Source organism: Tamandua tetradactyla, chromosome 1 (genome assembly GCF_023851605.1).
Source record: "Tamandua tetradactyla isolate mTamTet1 chromosome 1, mTamTet1.pri, whole genome shotgun sequence".
Taxonomy (NCBI): domain Eukaryota; kingdom Metazoa; phylum Chordata; class Mammalia; order Pilosa; family Myrmecophagidae; genus Tamandua; species Tamandua tetradactyla.
The window spans coordinates 156,001,234-156,022,851 of record NC_135327.1 but is presented as its reverse complement, the minus strand read 5'-3'; the positions used below and the strand labels follow the sequence as shown (position 1 = coordinate 156,022,851).

Genomic DNA, 21,618 nt, shown 5'->3' with positions numbered 1-21,618 from the left:
TGCTGCATCAACACCACAGGAGTTTTATAATATTTGCATATGATATCTAGTATTGTCTCTTGCTTTCCAACACCTACAACTTGGTTAGGATCCCAGATCTGTGATAGCAATGATGACAGCAAGCATCTGTTTCTTCTCCCCAATTTTAGTGGGAATGCTTCTAAAGTTTCAGCATTACCTCTGCGGTAGCTTTTTTGTTGGCCACAGGCTTTATATCATATGAATGTCTGTCTTGTCAATATTTAATTTCTGGTATCCCGTAAGTTTTTGTTTTTTGTTTCCCTCATCCATGGTGCTGCTTTAGAACAATTATTTCTGATGTGCTATGAAATGTAAATTCCTGATTAAAAAACTTCACATCTTCAAGGTATTCTCATGGTTTTTAATGAGTATGAATTTTCTGGTGTCTAATGTGGTGTGACTTCTGGCTGAAAGCTTTCCCACATTCACTACATTGATAAAGCTTCTTACCTGTGTGTATTCTCAATGTAGAGCAAGAGTTGCAAACTGAGAGAAGGCTTTCCCACATTCATTACAACCATAGGGTTTCTCACCTGTATGGCTTCTCACATGCACAGTAAGAGATGAGCTTTGAGAGAAGGCTTTTCCACATACATTGCATTCATATTGTTTATCACCTGAATGAATTCTCACATGTACAATAAGTGATGTTTGTTGACAGAAGGCTTTTCCACATTCATTACATTCATAGGGTTTCTCTCCAGTGTGAATGTTTTGATGTTTTATGAGGTGCTTCTTCTGACCAAAAGCTGTGCCACATTCACTACATTTAAAGGGTTTCTCTCCAATATGAATTATCTCATGCTCAGTAAGGTTTGATTTGCTACTGAAGGTTTTCCCACACTCCTTACATACAAAGGGCTTTTCTCCCATGTGAGTTCTCTGGTGTCTAATGACGTTTGACTTCTGTATGAAAGCTTTTCCACAATCCTTACACTCAAATAGTTTGTCACCAGTGTGAATCTTCTGATGGGTAAGGAGGTTTTCCTTCTGGCTGAAGGATTTTCCATATTCATTGCATTCAAAAAGCTTCTCTCCAGGATGAGTGTTTTGATGTTTAATAAAACACTGCTTTTGGCTGAAGGCTTTTCCACATTCATTACATTCAAGAGGTTTCTCTCTAGTATGAAAATGTCCATGCTCAGTGAGGTTTGATTTGTGGCTGAAGACTTTCCCACATATCTTACAGGCAAAGGGGTTTTCCCCACTATAAATTCTCTGCTGACTGAGGTTTGACATCTCAATGGAAGCTTACCCACATTCACAAGGTTTCTCTCAGATGTGAATTTTTTGATGAATGCGGATTTACTTTTGGCTTAAGATTTTTCCACATTTCTTACATTTATATGGCTTTTCCCCTGTATTGCCTTTCAAACGTAGAGTAAGAAATGAGATTCCAGAGAAAACCTTATCAAATTCAGTATGTTCAAAGGTTTCTTTCCTGTATAAATTTTCTAACGTTCAATGAAGTTTTGTTACATTCACGGATTTCTCTCCAGTATGAATTTTCTTCTGCTCAATGAGATTTGTCATCTAGCTAAAGGCATTTCAATATTCCTTAGAAGCACGGGATTTCTCTCCAGCATGACTTCTACATTTAATGAAATATGACATGTGAATGAAAGAAGTTTTCCCAAATTCACTAAATTCATATGGTGTCTCTCCAGTATGAATGAGCTATTATCAGGGGGGTTCAAATTTTTAAACACAGGACATTTTCACACTGATTTGCATTTTATGGGAATTACTATCACAAGGGGTAAGCTGTGGTAGAAGGAATTAACAAACTGTTGATTCTTCCCCAAGCAGCTTCCTTCATGATGATGTAAGTCTAAATCGAATTTCAAACTCTTACTGGATGAGTTCAAAGAGGGGCTGTCTTAAAAAGAAAGTTCTGAGGTCAGAGGAAATATTTTTCCAATTTTCTTATTTTCATTGCCTTCCCCCCACCCCCACTCCCGTCTGTTCTTTACTGGAGATGGATGCAACTTGTTCCTCAAGTCTTGTAGCCTCTCTAGCTTCTTAGGCTTCTTCTAGACAGACTTTCTTTCCACTCCTTTCTCCACCACCCAGGTTGTCTTTCTGCTTCAATGGAGGATCACATAGAGTTCGGTTCTTTATAATCTGCTTCTATTGCGCCCAACGCTGCTTTTTCGGTCTTGGACTTCATTTCCCGTAAGCCCTTGCTCGTCTCCCTGTTTCCCCATGTGAATTTGGCTGCTTCTTCCTGTGATTATGGTACCTCTCGGGATGAGTAGACCTTCCCTGGAGGAAGATCACCTCAAGCTTGGTAGGAAGTTTAAAGTGGAAGCTCCCTCTCCTAAGCCTCCCGGAAAGTTAAACGGGCCCAGGTCAGACTCAGAGGTGAGAGAACTCCACCTTGTCTCAGGCTGGTCTGGCTCTGGACTGCCAATTTTAGGTGATCTTAACTAAGAGGTTCATGGACTTAGTGCAACAGCCAGGTGGTTGCTTGCCAGGTCCTTCATGGGACCCTTCTCAGGTTCGCTTACTGTCGGCAAAACAAAGATTGAGGAATTCAGAAAAACCTGCCTTTTCCTATTCATGTCTCTCGGTGGTATATTGGGATTTGCATGGGATGCTGTTCCTTGTAAACATCCTGCTCCCTACTCTCCTGCTGTACTCCCCTCTGGCACCCTGACCCCTCACCCTGAGCCACGTTGCACAGGACAACCCCACACAAAACAGTTTCAGGGTACAGATGAGAAAAATGTCTCCTGTTAAAGTTACTCAATAATCAACTTTTATGGCATGGTGCCAGACAGTTGTATGGTATTTAGTGAAAGTTTCGTTCGTGTTTTTTCCTTTACTGACCACTGGCCTTTAGTCTACAGTCTATGTAAAGCCTTGCTCCAATGAAGCAGGGCATTTTTCATTCATTTAGTATTAAGACATAGTAGCTTGCTGTAATAGGTGCCAGCTTAATCTTCTGGCTATTTCAAATAGCACTTCCTCTGGCCAAAAACCTCTCTTTACACACAAGAATTCCCAGAATTAGCTTTTGTTTGGAAATACTTGACTTTCAGAAATAAATGGGGAAGAAGGTACATTTTTGAAAATCTATATTCATGATTCGAGCTGATTGGATAGGATTTCATTCTCACTGAAAACAATGTATGACACTTCATTTTAGATTTATTTTATCCTGTTTTCCATAAGTAAAGGATGTTCCTGTTTAATCTTTCTGAGTATTCCATTGATTTCTGGACTACTGTATATATAAATAAGATATCTTCAGAGGACTTTGATATTTTATCTTTCCGGAACATGAGATTGGCACTGCTTAACCTTTGGTGTGCACTAACTTGTCAAATTAAACTCTTAATAGTACAACTCCCTCCAAATTCAAATCGGAACATAATTTCTGCAAAGCTGCTGTAGTTAAATATTTTCCTAAAACCAATTGAAATGTGCAGAAAATAATTGCTAGTTATTATAACAGCAGATTTAGAGGTTGTTTTCTTGACTTGGGAGTTTATTTTGCACACAAATTTATTACAGCTTATTTCAAAGTCTTTGTGTTTGCTGGTAATTTTATTTTTAAATGAGCGTTATTCTACTTTCATTTAGAGTTATTGCCGATTTTAAAAAACTGACACAGCTGCATTAGCTAAAAGAAAAAAGGATGGGAAGATTTTTGCATATTTTCAATAAAAGAATAAGGTCATGAATACAGAATGTGTTCCACTTGGGTCTTGTGAATTATTGTTTTGCTGTTTGCCAGTTGGGTGATCTCCTGAGCTACCTTTCATGCTTGAGAGAGTCATCTGTGAGTCAGGAGCGAAGTGAATCCAACTGCATCAGCTGATGGAACATTGGAATGTTGCCAAGGGGCTGGCCAGAAGAATTTTTAGATTAGAGTTTTCTGTCAGTAAATATCTGGGAAGAATTTTGTTTCTAGAGTTTTACTAAAAGAATGTTTGTCTATTTCTATTCAGTGGTTAGAGAAAACTCTAAGGCAGATTTCTACAGTACATAAAGACGTAAAATGATTTAGGTAATTTAGATGTCTGCATGCACTCCCTCTGGATGTCTGCAGACCACCAGGTAGGACTTTGATGCCTGCCAACTGCTAATTAGTTTCTCAGTTCCTTCTATAGAACAGCCAGAGGATTGGTTCTAAAGGTAGATAATAAAGAAGTTACTCCATTAAATACATTATGAACAGGACTATTGACATTTTTGAGTGTCTGAATGAGGTCATTCTCTCTAGTTAAACAATCAGTAAATGAGTAAATGTCTGATTTCAAGAGCAATCTTCGTATATGTTTGCAATTTCTTAAAAAAAGAAAAAAAAAAGAGAGGAATCCTTCAGAGCATTCAGAACATTCTCATCGTGCTAACCTCAAGAGAAACAACAAACTTTGCATTGAAATGTGCTCTGTTTTCTATGACATCTGCATTTATGTCACCATCTCACTTTTGGAAATGAGAACAATTATTTAACAAATAGAGTGATAACTTTTCCCCCCTTAATAATAGAGCATCAGTCAAAAATTCTACTTGTCACTTATGTTTAGTCTATATACATTCACATAATTACATGTTTTAATGAAAATATGCTTCTCTCCTTTTTTCAAAAATTAGTGTGGCCTTTGGAAACTCTTAGATAAACAAATCACTGAAAATAAACTGAGATTGTAAAGCACTGTGGTCCTGAAAAACTGCATGCGACTTTATTTGGAAATAGTAGAATTTGCAGAATGTTGCTGCAAAGGGCACAGTGCTCAAATTACTTGGTTCTAGAGACTCTTACTATGAAAGCAAAGTATTTTCTGAAGGAGTAGAACACAAATAGCTAAATGTTTGGGCCAAAAAAAGTCATTATTTTTTTCCCTTTGAAAAAGCCTGTCCAATTTCACCATGTATGTAAGGCCAGTTTTATTTTTTCAGTCAAGAAAAAAGCATTATAGAAGAAATGAGAGGTGGCAAACAACTGTTACATTTGAATTATTTATGCTACAGGATGCTGATTATCTCTATCAGAGTTGGATTGTCCTTTAGGAAAATAATAGAATTCGATATGTCTTAGGTGTAGACAAATGTTCAGTGTGTTAAAAAACATACCTTAGAAGCCCACACTTGTACCACGAATCTCATTTTTTTCTAAATATCTTCAGTGTTCTCTTGTTGGTTTGTTTTCTCCTGCCAGAGAAGTGTTTACATGGTAAAAATATTTCCTTTTTCTCTGTGCTCCCCTTTCCTCCTTTTCCCTCCTCCTTGCTTTCTTGCTCCCTTCTTTTCCAAAATGTTATTTTCCCCAATCCCAGTCTTACTCATTCATGATATCTCAGGATTGTGAAGAACTTTAGAGGTTTGCTGCTAAAATCCGCCCATCCATGAATCTTCACAATTAGCCATACAAGCTCTCGGAATATTTTGATAGTGGGGAATTACTTTATAAAATGGTCCAAATACAGTTATTAGAAAAGTCTTTATTATTTTGTCCCAGTATCTATCTACAATTTTATTCAATGTTCTTAATTTCTTCTTCTGAAGGTAGGGAAAAAAGTGCTAAATGTCAATTTTTTTATGAAGTGTTCGAAAGTAGTTTTTAAACTCCAACCCCTGCCCACTCTGAATCTCTTTTCTAGCTAAACATCTTAAATTATTTCAGTGCTTCTTGATGTGCCACTGTTCTGGTATCTCGAAAATCACACTTAAAGTGTGACCTTGGTCTGAGGTCTGAGAAGTGTAGAGTAGAAAAGACACTAGATTATCTGCATTGTATTGGTCTCCAGACTGATTTTTTAATTTTATTTCCTAGTGTGACTCAAATTAAATAGGCTGGAAATTGAAGTTGCTATCTTTTTTTACTCCTTTGTGTTTTAATGAAGAGTCATACCACTGGTAAGAGGCAATTGATTATTTGAACCTAAGAGGATGACTATATTATTCCGGTTTAAATTTTACTGTGCTTTGAGTTGTTTTCTTACTTTTGAAAACTTTTGGTGTTTTACTTTACTTTATCTGTGGATTTGTTTACAAGGTTATCCAGAGTCATGGATAAAATTTTGTGTCAGGCAAGGTTGATGGTGAAGTTATAAAGCATTCCAATTTCATGGCTATAAATGCCCCTATATGCTGATAATTCCTGAATTTATAGCTGCTGTGCCTGTTTTCAGGCTACAGATTCATATATCCTGCAGATGCCTTTGACATCTCAAGCTTCCTATGTCCAAAAACTAGCTCTTGATCTTTACCCCCAAATCTGCCCCCTCTTTGGTCATTTCTATTGCATAACTGCTCCAGTTGAAAGCCTAGGTAATAGCTTTAATTCCCTTATTTCCCTCATTGCCTCCTTTCCCACCTAATCCTGTTAGTTCTACTTCCAAAATAAATCCTCTTACCTTCCTGCATTTCACTTCCCCAGCCTGGTTTAAGTTCTCACTGAACCAGTGGTCAACTCTGCTTCTACTCTTTTCTCATAAATTGCTTTCACCACTCCAAGTAATCTTTTAAGAATGCAAAATGAAAAGACTCTTTTTTATTGAAGTGTAGTATGTCACCACATCATATATATATAGCTTAATGAATTTTCACAAGGAAAACACACCCTATAACCTCCACCCAAATCAAGAAATACCAGAATTCAGAAACCTCTCTCCTGACCACTCTTAGTCACCACTCCATCCTCCTCCTTAAAAATAACCATAATCCTGGCTTGTAGCACAATTCATTAGATTTGCCTATTTTAAATTTTATATAAGGAGAATCATATCCAATACTCTCTTGGGGGGCTCTGGCTTCTTTCAGTAAACATGATTGTGAGATCCATGTTGTAATATAGAAGTGGTATTTCATTTTCATTGCTGCATGGTGTTCCATTGTGTGACTAAATCACAATTTATTTACCAATTCTAACATTGATGGATATGTTGTTATTTCCTCTTTAGAGCTGTTATAAATAATACTACGACCATTTTTGAATGTATCTTTTGGTGCAGATGTATACATACTCTTGGATTTATATCCAAGAAAAGATTTGCTGAGCTCATGGCGTAAATGTGTTATAGCAATTATAGCTGATACTTCCAATTTTATAAGGTGCTTATACCAATTTACGTTCCTGCCAAGAGTAAATCAGAGTTCCAGTTACTCACATACATACCAACACTTCATAAATAGTAACTCTTTTTAATTATAAGCATACTGGTCTGTGAATATTTAATATCTTTTGTGATTTTATTTGCAGTTCTCTGATGACCAAACTTTTTCATAAGTTTATTGACCATTTGAATATCAGCTTTTGTGAGGTACTTATTCACATATTCTGCCCATTTAAAAAATGGAGTTATATTTTTGTCATATTGAGTAATAGGAGTTCTTTATGTATTCTAGATATGAGTCCTTTGTCAGTATGTGTTACAAGCATTCTTTGATCACACTGTAGAAGTAGGTCTTTTCATTCTCTCAATGATGTCTTTTGATGATCTGGACTACATTAAAACTAAGAACTTTTTTTTTTTATTAATTAACGGAAAAAAAAAAGAAAAAAAAAGAAATTAACCCAACATTTAGAAATCATACCATTCTACATATGCAATCAATAATTCTTAACATCATCACATAGATGCATGATCATCATTTCTTAGTACATTTGCATCGGTTTAGAGGAACTAGCGACACACCAGACAAAAATATAGAATGTTAATATAGAGAAAAGAAATAAAAGTAATAATAATAGTAAAAACAACAACAACAAACAAACAAACAAACAAACAAAAACAAACAAACAAACAAAGCCTATACCTCAGATGCAGCTACATTCAGTGTTTTAACATGTTTACTTTACAATTAGGTATTATTGTGCTGTCCATTTTTGAGTTTTTGTATCTAGTCCTGTTGCACAGTCTGTATCTCTTCAGCTCCAATTACCCATTATCTTACCCTGTTTCTACCTCCTGCTGGACTCTGTTACCAATGACATATTCCAAGTTTATTCTCGAATGTACATTCACATCAGTGGGACCATACAGTATTTGTCCTTTAGTTTTTGGCTAGACTCACTCAGCATAATGTTCTCTAGGTTCATCCATGTTATTACATGCTTCATAAGTTTATCCTGTCTTAAAGCTGCATAATATTCCATCGTAGGTATATACCACAGTTTGTTTAGCCATTCTTCTGTTGATGGACATTTTGGCTGTTTCCATCTCTTTGCAATTGTAAATAACGTGCTATAAACATTGGTGTGCAAATGTCCATTTGTGTCTTTGCCCTTAAGTCCTTTGAGTAGATACCCAGCAATGGTATTGCTGGGTCATATGGCAATTCTATATTCAGCTTTTTGAGGAACCGCCAAACTGCCTTCCACAGTAGTTGCACCATTTGACATTCCCACCAACAGTGGATAAGTGTGCCTCTTTCTCCGCATCCTCTCCAGCACTTGTCATTTTCTGTTTTGTTGATAATGGCCATTCTGGTGGGTGTGAGATGATATCTCATTGTGGTTTTGATTTGCATTTCTCTAATGGCCAGGGACATTGAGCATCTCTTCATGTGCCTTTTGGCCATTTGTATTTCCTCTTCTGAGAGGTGTCTGTTCAAGTCTTTTTCCCATTTTGTAATTGGGTTGGCTGTCTTTTTGTTGTTGAGTTGAACAATCCCTTTATAAATTCTGGATACTAGACCTTTATCTGATATGTCATTTCCAAATATTGTCTCCCATTGTGTAGGCTGTCTTTCTACTTTCTTGATGAAGTTCTTTGATGCACAAAAGTGTTTAATTTTGAGGAGTTCCCATTTATTTATTTCCTTCTTCAGTGCTCTTGCTTTAGGTTTAAGGTCCATAAAACCGCCTCCAATTGTAAGTTTCATAAGATATCTCCCTACATTTTCCTCTAACTGTTTTATGGTCTTAGACCTAATGTTTAGATCTTTGATTCATCTTGAATTAACTTTTGTATAGAGTGTGAGATATGGGTCTTCTTTCATTCTTTTGCATATGGATATCCAGTTCTCTAGTCACCATTTATTGAAGAGACTGTTCTGTCCCAGGTGAGTTGGCTTTTGACTGCCTTATCAAAGATCAAATGTCCATAGATGAGAGGGTCTATATCTGAGCACTCTATTTGATTCCATTGGTCGATATATCTATCTTTATGCCAATACCATGCTGTTTTGACCACTGTGGCTTCATAATATGCCTTAAAGTCCGGCAGCGTGAGACCTCCAGCTTCGTTTTTTTCCCTCAAGATGTTTTTAGTAATTCGGGGCATCCTGCCCTTCCAGATAAATTTGCTTATTGGTTTTTCTATTTCTGAAAAATAAGTTGTTGGGATTTTGATTGGTATTGCATTGAATCTGTAAATCAATTTAGGTAGGATTGACATCTTAACTATATTTAGTCTTCCAGTCCATGAACACGGTATGCCCTTCCATCTATTTAGGTCTTCTGTGGTTTCTTTTAGCAGATTTTTGTAGTTTTCTTTATATAGGTTTTTTGTCTCTTTAGTTAAATTTATTCCTAGGTATTTTATTCTTTTAGTTGCAATTGTAAATGGGATTTGTTTCTTGATTTCCCCCTCAGCTTGTTCATTACTAGTGTATAAAAATGCTACAGATTTTTGAATGTTGATCTTGTAACCTGCTACTTTGCTGTACTCATTTATTAGCTCTAGTAGTTTTGTTGTGGATTTTTCTGGGTTTTCGACATATAGTATCATATCGTCTGCAAACAGTGATAGTTTTACTTCTTCCTTTCCAATTTTGATGTCTTGTATTTCTTTTTCTTGTCTAATTGCTCTGGCTAGAACCTCCAACACAATGTTGAATAATAGTGGTGATAGTGGACATCCTTGTCTTGTTCCTGATCTTAGGGGGAAAGTTTTCAATTTTTCCCCATTGAGGATATTAGCTGTGGGTTTTTCATATATTCCCTCTATCATTGTAAGGAAGTTCCCTTGTATTCCTATCTTTTGAAGTGTTTTCAACAGGAGAGGATGTTGAATCTTGTCAAATGCCTTCTCTGCATCAATTGAGATGATCATGTGATTTTTCTGCTTTGATTTGTTGATATGGTGTATTACATTAATTGATTTTCTTATGTTCAACCATCCTTGCATACCTGGGATGAATCCTACTTGGTCATGATGTATAATTCTTTTAATGTGTTGTTGGATATGATTTGCTAGAATTTTATTGAGGATTTTTGCATCTATATTCATTAGAGAGATTGGTCTATAGTTTTCTTTTTTTGTAATATCTTTGCCTGGTTTTGGTATGAGGGTGATGTTGGCTTCGTAAAATGAATTAGGTAGTTTTCCCTCCGCTTCGATTTTTTTGAAGAGTTTGAGGAGAGTTGGTACTAATTCTTTCTGGAATGTTTGGTAGAATTCACATGTGAAGCCGTCTGGTCCTGGACTTTTCTTTTTAGGAAGCTTTTGAATGACTGATTCAATTCCTTTACTTGTGATTGGTTTGTTGAGGTCATCTATTTCTTCTTGAGTCAAAGTTGGTTGTTCATGTCTTTCCAGGAACCCGTCCATTTCCTCTAAATTGTTGTATTTATTAGCGTAAAGTTGTTCATAGTATCCTGTTATTACCTCCTTTATTTCTGTGGGGTCAGTAGTTATGTCTCCTCTTCCATTTCTGATCTTATTTATTTGCATCCTCTCTCTTCTTCTTTTTGTCAATCTTGCTAAGGGCCCATCAATCTTATTGATTTTCTCATAGAACCAACTTCTGGCCTTATTGATTTTCTCTATTATTTTCATGTTTTCAATTTCATTTATTTCTGCTCTAATCTTTGTTATTTCTTTCTTTTTGCTTGCTTTGGGATTAGTTTGCTGTTCTTCCTCCAGTTCTTCCAAGTGGACAGTTAATTCCTGCATTTTTGCCTTTTCTTCTTTTCTGATATAGGCATTTAGGGCAATAAATTTCCCTCTTAGCACTGCCTTTGCTGCCTCCCATAAGTTTTGATATGTTGTGTTTTCATTTTCATTTGCCTCTAGGTATTTACTAATTTCTCTTGCAATTTCTTCTTTGACCCACTTGTTGTTTAAGAGTGTGTTGTTGAGCCTCCATGTATTTGTGAATTTTCTGGCACTCTGCCTATTATTGATTTCCAACTTCATTCCTTTATGATCCGAGAAAGTGTTGTGTATAATTTCAATCTTTTTAAATTTGTTAAGACTTGCTTTGTGACCCAGCATATGGTCTATCTTTGAGAATGATCCATGAGCACTTGAAAAAAAGATGTATCCTGCTGTTGTGGGATGTAATGTCCTATAAATGTCTGTTAAGTTTAGCTCATTTATCGTAATATTCAGATTCTCTATTTCTTTATTGATCCTCTGTCTAGATGTTCTGTCCATTGATGAGAGTGGTGAATTGAAGTCTCCAACTATTATGGTATATGTGTCTATTTCCCTTTTCAGTGTTTGCAGTGTATTCCTCACGTATTTTGGGGCATTCTGGTTTGGTGCATAAATATTTACGATTGTTATGTCTTCTTGTTTAATTGTTCCTTTTATTAGTATATAGTGTCCTTCTTTGTCTCTTTTAACTGTTTTACATTTGAAGTCTAATTTGTTGGATATTAGTGTAGCCTCTCCTGCTCTTTTCTGGTTGTTATTTGCATGAAATATCTTTTCCCAACCTTTCACTTTCAACCTATATTTATCTTTGGGTCTAAGATGTGTTTCCTGTAGACAGCATATAGAAGGATCCTGTTTTTTAATCCATTCTGCCAGTCTATGTCTTTTGATTGGGGAATTCAGTCCATTAACATTTAGAGTTATTACTGTTTGGATAATATTTTCCTCTACCATTTTGCCTTTTGTATTATATATATCATATCCGACTTTCCTTCTTTCTACACTCTTCTCCATACCTCTCTCTTCTGTCTTTTTGTATCTGACTCTAGTGCTCCCTTTAGTATTTCTTGCAGAGCTGGTCTCTTGGTCACAAATTCTCTCAGTGACTTTTTGTCTGAGAATGTTTTAATTTCTCCCTCATTTTTGAAGGACAATTTTGCTGGATATAGGAGTCTTGGTTGGCAGTTTTTCTCTTTTAGTAACTTAAATATATGATCCCACTGTCTTCTAGCTTCCGTGGTTTCTGCTGAGAAATCTACGCATAGTCTTATTGGGTTTCCCTTGTATGTGATGGATTGCTTCTCTATCGCTGCTTTCAAGATCCTCTCTTTCTCTTTGACCTCTGACATTCTAACTAGTAAGTGTCTTGGAGAACGCCTATTTGGGTCTAATCTCTTTGGGGTGCGCTTCACTTCTTGGATCTGTAATTTTAGGTCTTTCATAAGAGTTGGGAAATTTTCAGTGATAATTTCTTCCATTAGTTTTTCTCCTCCTTTTCCCTTCTCTTCTCCTTCTGGGACACCCACAACACGTATATTTGTGCGGTTCATATTGTCCTTGAGTTCCCTGATACCCTTTTCAAATTTTTCCATTCTTTTCCAGATAGTTTCTGTTTCTTTTTGGAATTCAGATGTTCCATCCTCCAAATCACTAATTCTATCTTCTGTCTCTTTAAATCTATCATTGTAGGTATCCATTGTTTTTTCCATCTTTTCTACTTTATCCTTCACTTCCATAAGTTCTGTGATTTGTTTTTCCAGTTTTTCTATTTCTTCTTTTTGTTCAGCCCATGTCTTCTTCATGTCCTCCCTCAATTTATCGATTTCGTTTTTGAAGAGGTTTTCCATTTCTGTTTGTATATTCAGCATTAGTTGTTTCAGCTCCTGTATCTCATTTGAACTATTGGTTTGTTCCTTTGACTGGGCCATATTTTCAGTTTGCTGAGCGTGATCCGTTATCTTCTGCTGGCGTCTGGGCATTTAGTCAGATTTCCCTGGGTGTTGGACCCCACAGGTTGAAAGATTTTTCTGTGAAATCTCTGGGTTCTGTTTTTCTTATCCTGCCCAATAGGTGGCGCTCGTGGCACACGTTTGTTTACAGGTTCCACCAGTAAAAGTTGCTGTGGGTTCTTTAAATTTGGAAAACTCTCACCGTGGGGGAGGTTCGGCAGCCGAAGCGTCTTGGAAGAGTGCCAGCTGGCCCAGAGGTCTGAACGCGGGGAGGGTCGCCAGCCGCCGCAGCCCAGGAGAGCGCCCGACCGAATTTCCTAGTCGGCCCGGGGCTCCAAGCGTGGCGGGAGGGCGCCAGCTGCCGCAGCCCAGGAGAGTGCACTGTTCCCAGCTGGACCGGGTGTCAAGTGTTTGGAAGGGACCCCCCGGTCACCGTTCTCCACGATCTGGGGATTTCCGACCCAACTCTCTCAGTTGTTCCAGGGGGCCTCGCGTGGTGGGGGCGCCAGCCGCCCTGGCCCGAGGGGACTGCCTGCCCAATTCTGCCAGCTGGCCTGGGAAGGAGGAAGGGAGGGACTCCGGCCACTTGTCGTCCCGCCTGGGAAAATCGCGCCCCTCAGCGATCTCACCGGAGCTGGTTCTCCCAGAGAGTCAGCCGTTTCAGGATGGGGTACGCCGTCCCTTTGATCTCCGTCGTGGCTCTGGGAGGTGCTCTGTATCGTCTCCACTCCCCCAGTAGCTGTTCTGGAGGAGGAAAGGTGAGGGTGGCAAGGCTGTCGAGACCAGTGGCGGAGGAGCCGGTGAAGGCGGAAGAGGGCACGGTGGTGGTTGGAGAGCCGCCGGAGCAGGAGGAGAAAGGGAAGGATAAGATGGCAGATGGACCACTGCCGGAGCAGAAGGGGGAAGAGAGAGAGGAGGGTGGGCTGGCTGGCAGGGCGTGAGCGCCGCGCCGGGTCGGCGGACAAAGAGGGAGAGGGGGGCGGGCTGGCTGGCGGGGCGTGAGCGCCGCGCCGGGCCGGCGGACAAAGAGCAAGAACTTTTTAATTTTAATGTAGTCCAATTATTAGTATTTCCTTTATGGCTTGTGCTTTTTGTGTCCTACTGAAAAAATCTTTTCCTACTCCAAAATCTTTTCCTACTCCAGCATTTACTCCATGAGCTCAGCAAATCTTCTCTTGGATATACATCCAAGAAAAATCTTTTCCTACTCATTTTGTCCTATGTCATCTTCCAGAACGTTTATTGTATATCTTTCACATTTAGGTCTGTAATCCACTTAAGTTTTATGTACGGCATAAGGTAGGGATCCAAGTTTCCCTAAGAATAGTTTTATGTATACTCATAAGTGTTCAACTGTTGTGTTTTTATCATTCATACTAATATTTAAAAATGTTTGTATTGCAATTTCATCTTTGAATCATGTATATTTAAAATGCATTTTTAACTGAAAATATTTAGGAATTTTCAAGTTATCTTTTGGTTATTTCTGGCTTAATCCCAACGTAGTCAGATCACTTACTCTGACTTATTTGAGACTTCCTTCATGTCCAAGTATATAGCATATTTTGCTAAATGTGTCACAGAAATTTGACAGAAAGGAGAATATTCAGCAGTTGTTGAGTACAGTGCCAATTAGGTCCAGTTTATCATTCATATTGTTGAAATCTGAAAACTAATGTTTAGTTGCTAGGTCTGTCAGTTACTGAGAGATGTTTGGTAAAAACTCCTATCTATGATTTCTTAATTGTCCATTTCTCTTTTTATTTCTGTCAATTATTATTTTATATATTTTGAAACTGTTATTAGGTGAATACAAGTTTAGAATTATCTCATCCTAGTGAGTTGTTTCTTTCATTATAGGTAATATCTTTCTTTTTTCTCTAGTAATGCTTCTTAACATAAATTCTACATTGTCATCAATATGGTGACACTAACTCTCTTTTGGTTAGTGTTTGCATGGGAACTTTTTTTCCATACTTTTCCCTTTGACCTTTCAGTATCAATATATTTAAGGCATATCTCTTGTAATCACATATATCTTTTGAAAATCCAGTCTGATAGTATTTATTTATTTATTTATTTATTTCCCACATGGGCAGGCACCGGCAATTGAACCTGGGTCTCTGGCACAACAGGCGAGAACTCTGCCACTGAACCACAATTGTCCGCCCAATGTGAAAAATAAAATTTATCTTTTAATTGAAAATATTTAGTAGTTTTATATTTAAAATGATCACTGATTCTTTTAGGTTTAAATCTACTATATTATTCTTTTTTTCTGTTCAACCCAGCTCTTCCATGTTTGTTTTTCTCTCCTTTCTCATCTTGCTGTGAATTCTTTAGTTTTTTTAATCAGGTCACCCTTCAAAAACTATTAGTTATACTGTTCCTTAAGTATTATTATAGTGGCTCCCCTGAAGATTAAAACACTAATTTCAACATAAATTTATACTTATAATCTCCCAGATAATGCAGGAATCTTAGAACTGTTTAATTTCAGTTATTTAATAGTGCTTAGCCTTGTCATGTATTTTCATTCTATAATTATATTGAATACAAGATATTATAATTTAATACTGTTAAAGTTCATTAGATTACCTGCAAATTTACCATTTTCTTTGCTCTTCATTCCTTTCTGTATTTCCAGATAGTATTATTTTTTTTTCTCCCTGAAAAATTTTATGATTTTTCTTAAAAGCCAGTCTGATGCTGACAAATTTTCTTAGGTATAATTTGTGTAAAAACATTTATATATGGTTCAGTTTGGAAGGATATTTTCATTGGGTATAAATTTCTCAACTGGCAGTTATTTTCTTTTATCCCTCTGAAAATACCTTTCCATTGTCTTCTGGGTCTCCTGTTTCTGTTGAAGTTCACTGTCAATGTAGTTGTTGCTTCCTTAAAGGTAATATGCTTTTAAGATTTTTTCTCTTTAGTTTTCAACAGTTTTACTATGTTACATTTTGGCTTGCATAGGTTTTATTCATTTTTACCTTAATAGTGGTTTATATCACTTCTTGAATCTAGTGCTTGAAATTTTTTGTTAGTCTAGAAAATTCTCTGCCTCTATCCTCTGATTATGCATAGGACAGATTTTTTTTTCCCCCACAATATTCCAGTTATCACCATGTGCTCCTGTGTATTTTTTTTAAATCCTTTCCTCCCTGTGTGATTAAGCCTGTGTTTTCTTTTGTTGTTGCTATTGTTAGGCTTTATCTTCCCAAACACTAATTCTGTCATCTGTGCTGAATCCTTTCTTAATTTATCCATTTATCCATTGACTTCTAAATCTTCATTTATTTTACTTTTCAGTTATATAATTTCTATTTGATTCTTTCTCATAGTTTTCAATTTTACATTAAAATTCCTAATCACGTTATTTCATTTTTGAATATATCAATCACAGTTAATTAAAAATCTATTTTTGATAACTCCTATATCTGGGTCTCCTTAAAGTCTTTTTCTAGTATATGCTTTATTTTAATCTTGATTTTCAAGTAGTATTCGTCTTTTGGCATGCCTGGTTATTTTTGTTATTGTGCCACAGTTTATGTATGAAAAACTATAGAGATAATTTGAGGTGCTCTATAAAGTCATCTTCCTCCAGCCGATCTATTTACTTTTGCATCTGGTAGTCAGTAAAGATAGGCAGAAGTCGCTATAATCTGATCAGAGTGAGCTGATACCTAGCTGAACATCAGTGCCTGTGTGATATGACCTGCTTCTAGCTCAACATTACTCCTGCAGCTTTTGGGATGTGAACTGAAATATAGGAATGTTTACTGGGGCTCTTCCTTCTCTCTGGACCCTGACCTCCAAGTTTTGTTCTTCCTGCTCCATGAACCTGCTGAATGCCCTGCTCAGTTTCCCAGGAGCTGTTGGAATCAAAGGAAAGCAGGTTTAAATACTGAGCACATCACTGTAGGTTTCCATTCTCTCCTCAGTCTTTGCTTCATATGTTTTGGCTGTATTGATAATTCACTGATACCATCAAACAAATGTTTTTAAGTTGCATTTTCCAGGTTTTTAGTTGTTCACAGTGGGAGAGTTGGTCAGAAAAGAGTAGAATTCTAAAAAGTGAAAATTTAATCTTTTCACTCTCCTTTTTCAAACCATTCGGTGGCCTCTCTGTGCTCTGGTAGGTCCCAGGCGACCTGGTCTCAGCCTTCTTCAGGAACGTCATCTCATACAGCATTCCCTTTCCTTACCTGTGTCCCAGATATATTGGTCTCCTTTCGGTTCCTTTTCTCCTCCAGGCCTTTGCCCTGCTGACCTCTCTACTAGGAATTCTGCTCTCTCAGCTCCTTACATTGGTGGTTGCTTTCCAACCTTCATGTGTCAGCTCACGTATTACCTCTTCAGAGAGCGCTTCCTAGAACACTCTATCTAAAGGAGCTTCCCCTGTGAACACTTTATTTCTTTAACCTGTTTATTTCTGTTTTACTACTAACATAATCAGTATTTACAGTTTGCTTCTTTCAAGACAGAATCTCATCTGTTGTGTTTCTTGCTTTGTCCTCAAGTCTAGCACAGTTCCAGATACATGGTAGGCACTGGAAAAATATTAGTTGAATGGATGTGTGAATATTTCTAAATACAACCATCCATAGTAATCTTGACTCATTGATTACCACTCTTAGGGGACAGTTATTCCATATGTTTATTTCGTTATGTTATTATCAAGTCTCTTCATCTTGCCCACAAGCTTTCCAGAAGACATTTTGTTAGAGGTTGCTGAGCCACAGACCAGCCCATCAGTTTGACAGTGCTATCAGTAAAATTTAAAAGCCTGATTACCCATTTCTTGTTTTTGGTGAACCTAATCCTGTACTTGGTGACCATTATTTCTCCTAAAAACTATCCATTTACCAACTTGTTCAAAATTTTGACCAAGACTGATGCTAGGTTCATTAATATTTAGTATTTGACACCTGTCATCTCCATTATGAACACAAGGCGACTTTTACTCTTCTTCATCTTAAGTTACAAAGTGAATTTTCTGCAGTCACTGAGGATTACTGATTGCAGTTTAGAACTCATTTGCAAGTTCTAGTTCTCTTCTTGGCATGTATTTCATTGAGAGCAGGAGTTTGGACCTATTTATGCCACTAAAATGCTCCTTTCATTGTTCTTTGTATCTGTTTTCAAACAAATAGTACAGAAAAATGTCCACAGGGGCTTGGAACCCAGAGACCCAGGATCACATTTGGTCGTTGAACTTTAACAATTGTGCATGATTTCTGTGTACCTCTGAGTTCTTAACCATATTAGTCTCCTAGGCCTGAGGAATAAATGAGTTAATGCCTACAAGTACAACAATTTTTGACAAATATGAGTATTCAATTAAATCAATGCTTATTTTTGAGATTATTGATCATTTGCTTTGGTCCAAAGAAGGAATTAGACTGGGATCTTAGGCTTTTCTCCTTTTTTTTAACCTTCCCCATAGTATACCACACACCCCAAATTGTATATAATTCCCCATAACACACCACACCACCCACTTCTGGGTCGACTTCTTCTGAAGGTAACCATGGAGGTCTGTTTGGTGTTCCTCTTGTTTGATCATAGTTGTGTTTCCTTTAATGGTATTGTTGTAGGTCCATGATTGTTTTTCACACTTTCTTTAACATTTGTCTTATTCAGAGAGACGTTATTCAGTCAATCAATGTTTGTTTGCTTTTTGTTTTGCTTCTCATCTTTTTTCCTTATGGGAAGAAAATGGAGAGAAGGATGAAGAAGACTAAATCTTCTTTTCAGAATAAGAAATTCATATATAAAGCTAGAAAAAAATAAGAAATAACATCATAAGTGTGTCTATTTAGAGCTGAGATTATTGAAAGTGGTTGCCTCTGGGAGCAGGAAATGGTCTTGGGTGGGGTGGGAGGTTGTTACTGTTTTTGGTAGCAAACATTGTAGAAATATTTGATATTTTTAAACCATGTGAACATATGACTTTGATTTTGAATAGCTAAAACAATAAAAAAATTAGTTCAATAAGAATAGAAGATAGTATTAAGTTTGATAACTCAGAAGTAAAAAGTGACACATCGTAGCTGTGATTTAAAATCGGGAGATAGATGAAAAGAAGGATGGGTACTGGTTTGGGAATAATTTTCTTTCCAAAAGGGTGGGTCAGTGGCAAACATACACTCATAGTATCACACTGGGGCCAAAATAATCAGCCTAGCTAAAATGTCCCTTTGGGGAATGGAAAATGCATTCTTACTCATGCTACTTACCTCCTTTTAAGAGACAACACCAAATGTTACAGGAAATAGCTTGCCTTTACAAATTGTCTATCAAAATACCTTATTATGTACCAGAGAATTATTTTTCTCTGAGTGTTTTGATGCATCCAGCATCACAATTCTTCATTTACATTTTCATGCCATCACTCTTTCTCTTGTTGTCCCCATCTCTTCGGTCAAATCACTCACCATCTTTTATCTTTATGTTATTCTTTGTTAGCTTAACTACCCAGAATTTTTTTTTTAAACCAAAGTCTGTTGCATGTGTAAAAGTCTGCAAATTTAATGTTGATGTTTAATGATGAAAGTTGATAAGCACTGCTTATTCTAATTCCTTGATTAAATTTTCAGGATGTAAACCTAGTGTGAGCATGTTAGGTCCGGACCAAGACATTATTGAAAGTGAAAGAGGGCTACTGTTGATAATTATATCAGGAGAAACAATGTAGACAAGGCAGTGATACAATTGGAGTCTATTGCCATCCTAGCTTGATAAAAGCCTCCATATAATCTTCCTCAATTTCCAGGAGCCATGGATGGTGGACGCTCTACTTTGGACGCCTTAAAGGAATGGAAGATGTTGAGAAGATCAGAGAAAGGAGAAAGCTTCCAAAAGTATGGCATAGTGGAAAAAATATGAATTTGAAGTTAGGTTTTAATTCCTGTTCTAAAACTCAATGTTCTGGAACTTTAGTCCTTAATTATAAAACAGTAATAACATAAGAATGAAACAAAATTCTGAGAAGGTGGTTAGCTCTTTGATTCCCAGAGAAGATAATAGGTTTTAGTTTCTTGAGAAATTTTTTCAGATAAGAAGGCAACCAAAAGAAAGGCAAGCAGCTTCCTTCTGTAAAAAGTCCAATTATTTCATCCAACTCAAAATGCTTAGAACTGCATGTCTTTTGCATTTTTTCTCCAGTGCTTTCACATTTGCTTCTAAGATTCATCCTGTGAGAGAGTCAGGACAATTCTTATTATACCCATATTAGAAACCAGGAAACTGAGGTTCAGAAAAGTTCATGGATTTGCCATAGTGCCCATGATTAGCAAGTACTGGGCCTAGGACCTAAAGCCAAACTCTTGAGACCAGATCCAGGACTTTTTCCAGTACACCAGGCTGTTCCTGCTTCTATCAGGTGATTAAGTGGGAATTGGTTAGCGCTGATGATCAGGATTAATTTTATCATGTAATACTGATTTTCATTTCGAGGTACGATAGCACATTGATTTAAATGGACATGTTTAGTCAAATATTTAAAGGTGTGTTTGGGTGTTTGATAGGCTTTGTTTTATTTTTTGACACAGCTGAGGTGTTGAGTATATTTTCTGGAAGCAGCTAAAATAAAATTACTAACCTTTCTTATTTGCATAGAACTTACACACTTTATGGCTACTGTGAAACAAATGTTCGATTCTGTAATTGTTTTCCCCTGAATATGCTAGAAATCCCTCAGGTATTTCTCCTTCGACCTTCCATTTAGTATTATGCTCTGGGAGTGCTGATATTGTATCTAAAATGAAATTAATATTTTTAATGTGATAAATAGCACACACGCTACTTCAAAGGCAAATAAAAAGTAAATGGTAGACTAATTATTGTTTAGAATTATTCATCACTACCTTCTTTGATTGATATCACAAAAAAACTGGAATTGATCCCAGAAACCTTGGTGTTTTGGAATTTGCTAGTTCTTCAACAACAAAGGAAAGGGGGAGAAACAGTTGGATGATGTTCTAAATCAGTGGGAGTAGCACATGCCTCTTCAAGGGGGTGGGGCGGGGATCAGGGTCAGGAGAGTGACCACCCACTTTGCTGCAGTATCAACACAAATGGTTCTGAAGTTCATCAGAAAATGCTAGACTCAAAGAGTAGGGAAAAATGCGTGCACTTTGCCTGGTTTGGGAGAACGATTTGAAAGAAAGTTGGAGTCCATATGGGAAAAAATGTAGACATATTTATAAATTTCCATTTTTTTAATTAGAGAAGTTGTGGGTCTACACAATCATGCATAAAATACAGTATTCCCATATTTATTGAATAATAGCTTTATTGAGATGTAATTCACATACCATACAATTCACGAAGTTGAAGTGCACAAGTCAATGGTTTTTGGTATAGTCACAGAGTTATGTAACTATCAGCACAATTCTGAAGCATTTTCATCACCCCCAAAAGAAACCTCACACATCCATTAGAAGTCAGTCCACATTTCCCCCCAAAATCACCAGTCCTAGATAACCAGTAGTTACTTTCTGTCACTATAAATCTTCCTCTTCTAGACATTATATGTAAATGGAATCATAAAATTATGTGGCCTTTTGTGTCTAGCTTCTTTCACTTAGCATAAAGTTTTCACAGCTCATTGATGTTATAGCATGTGTCAGTACTTTATTCCTTTTTATCACTGAACAATATTCCATCATAATGATGTTATCTATTCCTCAGATGGTGGATATTTTAATTATTTCCACTTTGGGATTATTATGAATAATACTACTATGAACACCATGTCCAAGTTTTTGTGTAGACATCTGCTAGTCATAAGGTAACTGGTTGTG

General features: G+C 36.9%; 1 protein-coding gene across 1 annotated transcript; it reads right to left on the bottom strand.

The window, feature by feature from the left end:
• Window positions 1-483: 483 nt before the first annotated feature.
• On the bottom strand, window positions 484-1,260 carry LOC143687022 (uncharacterized). The gene has a single exon (XM_077163595.1). The coding sequence runs from the start codon at window positions 1,258-1,260 to the stop codon at window positions 484-486; it is 777 nt and encodes a 258-aa protein (XP_077019710.1).
• Window positions 1,261-21,618: the final 20,358 nt, after the last annotated feature.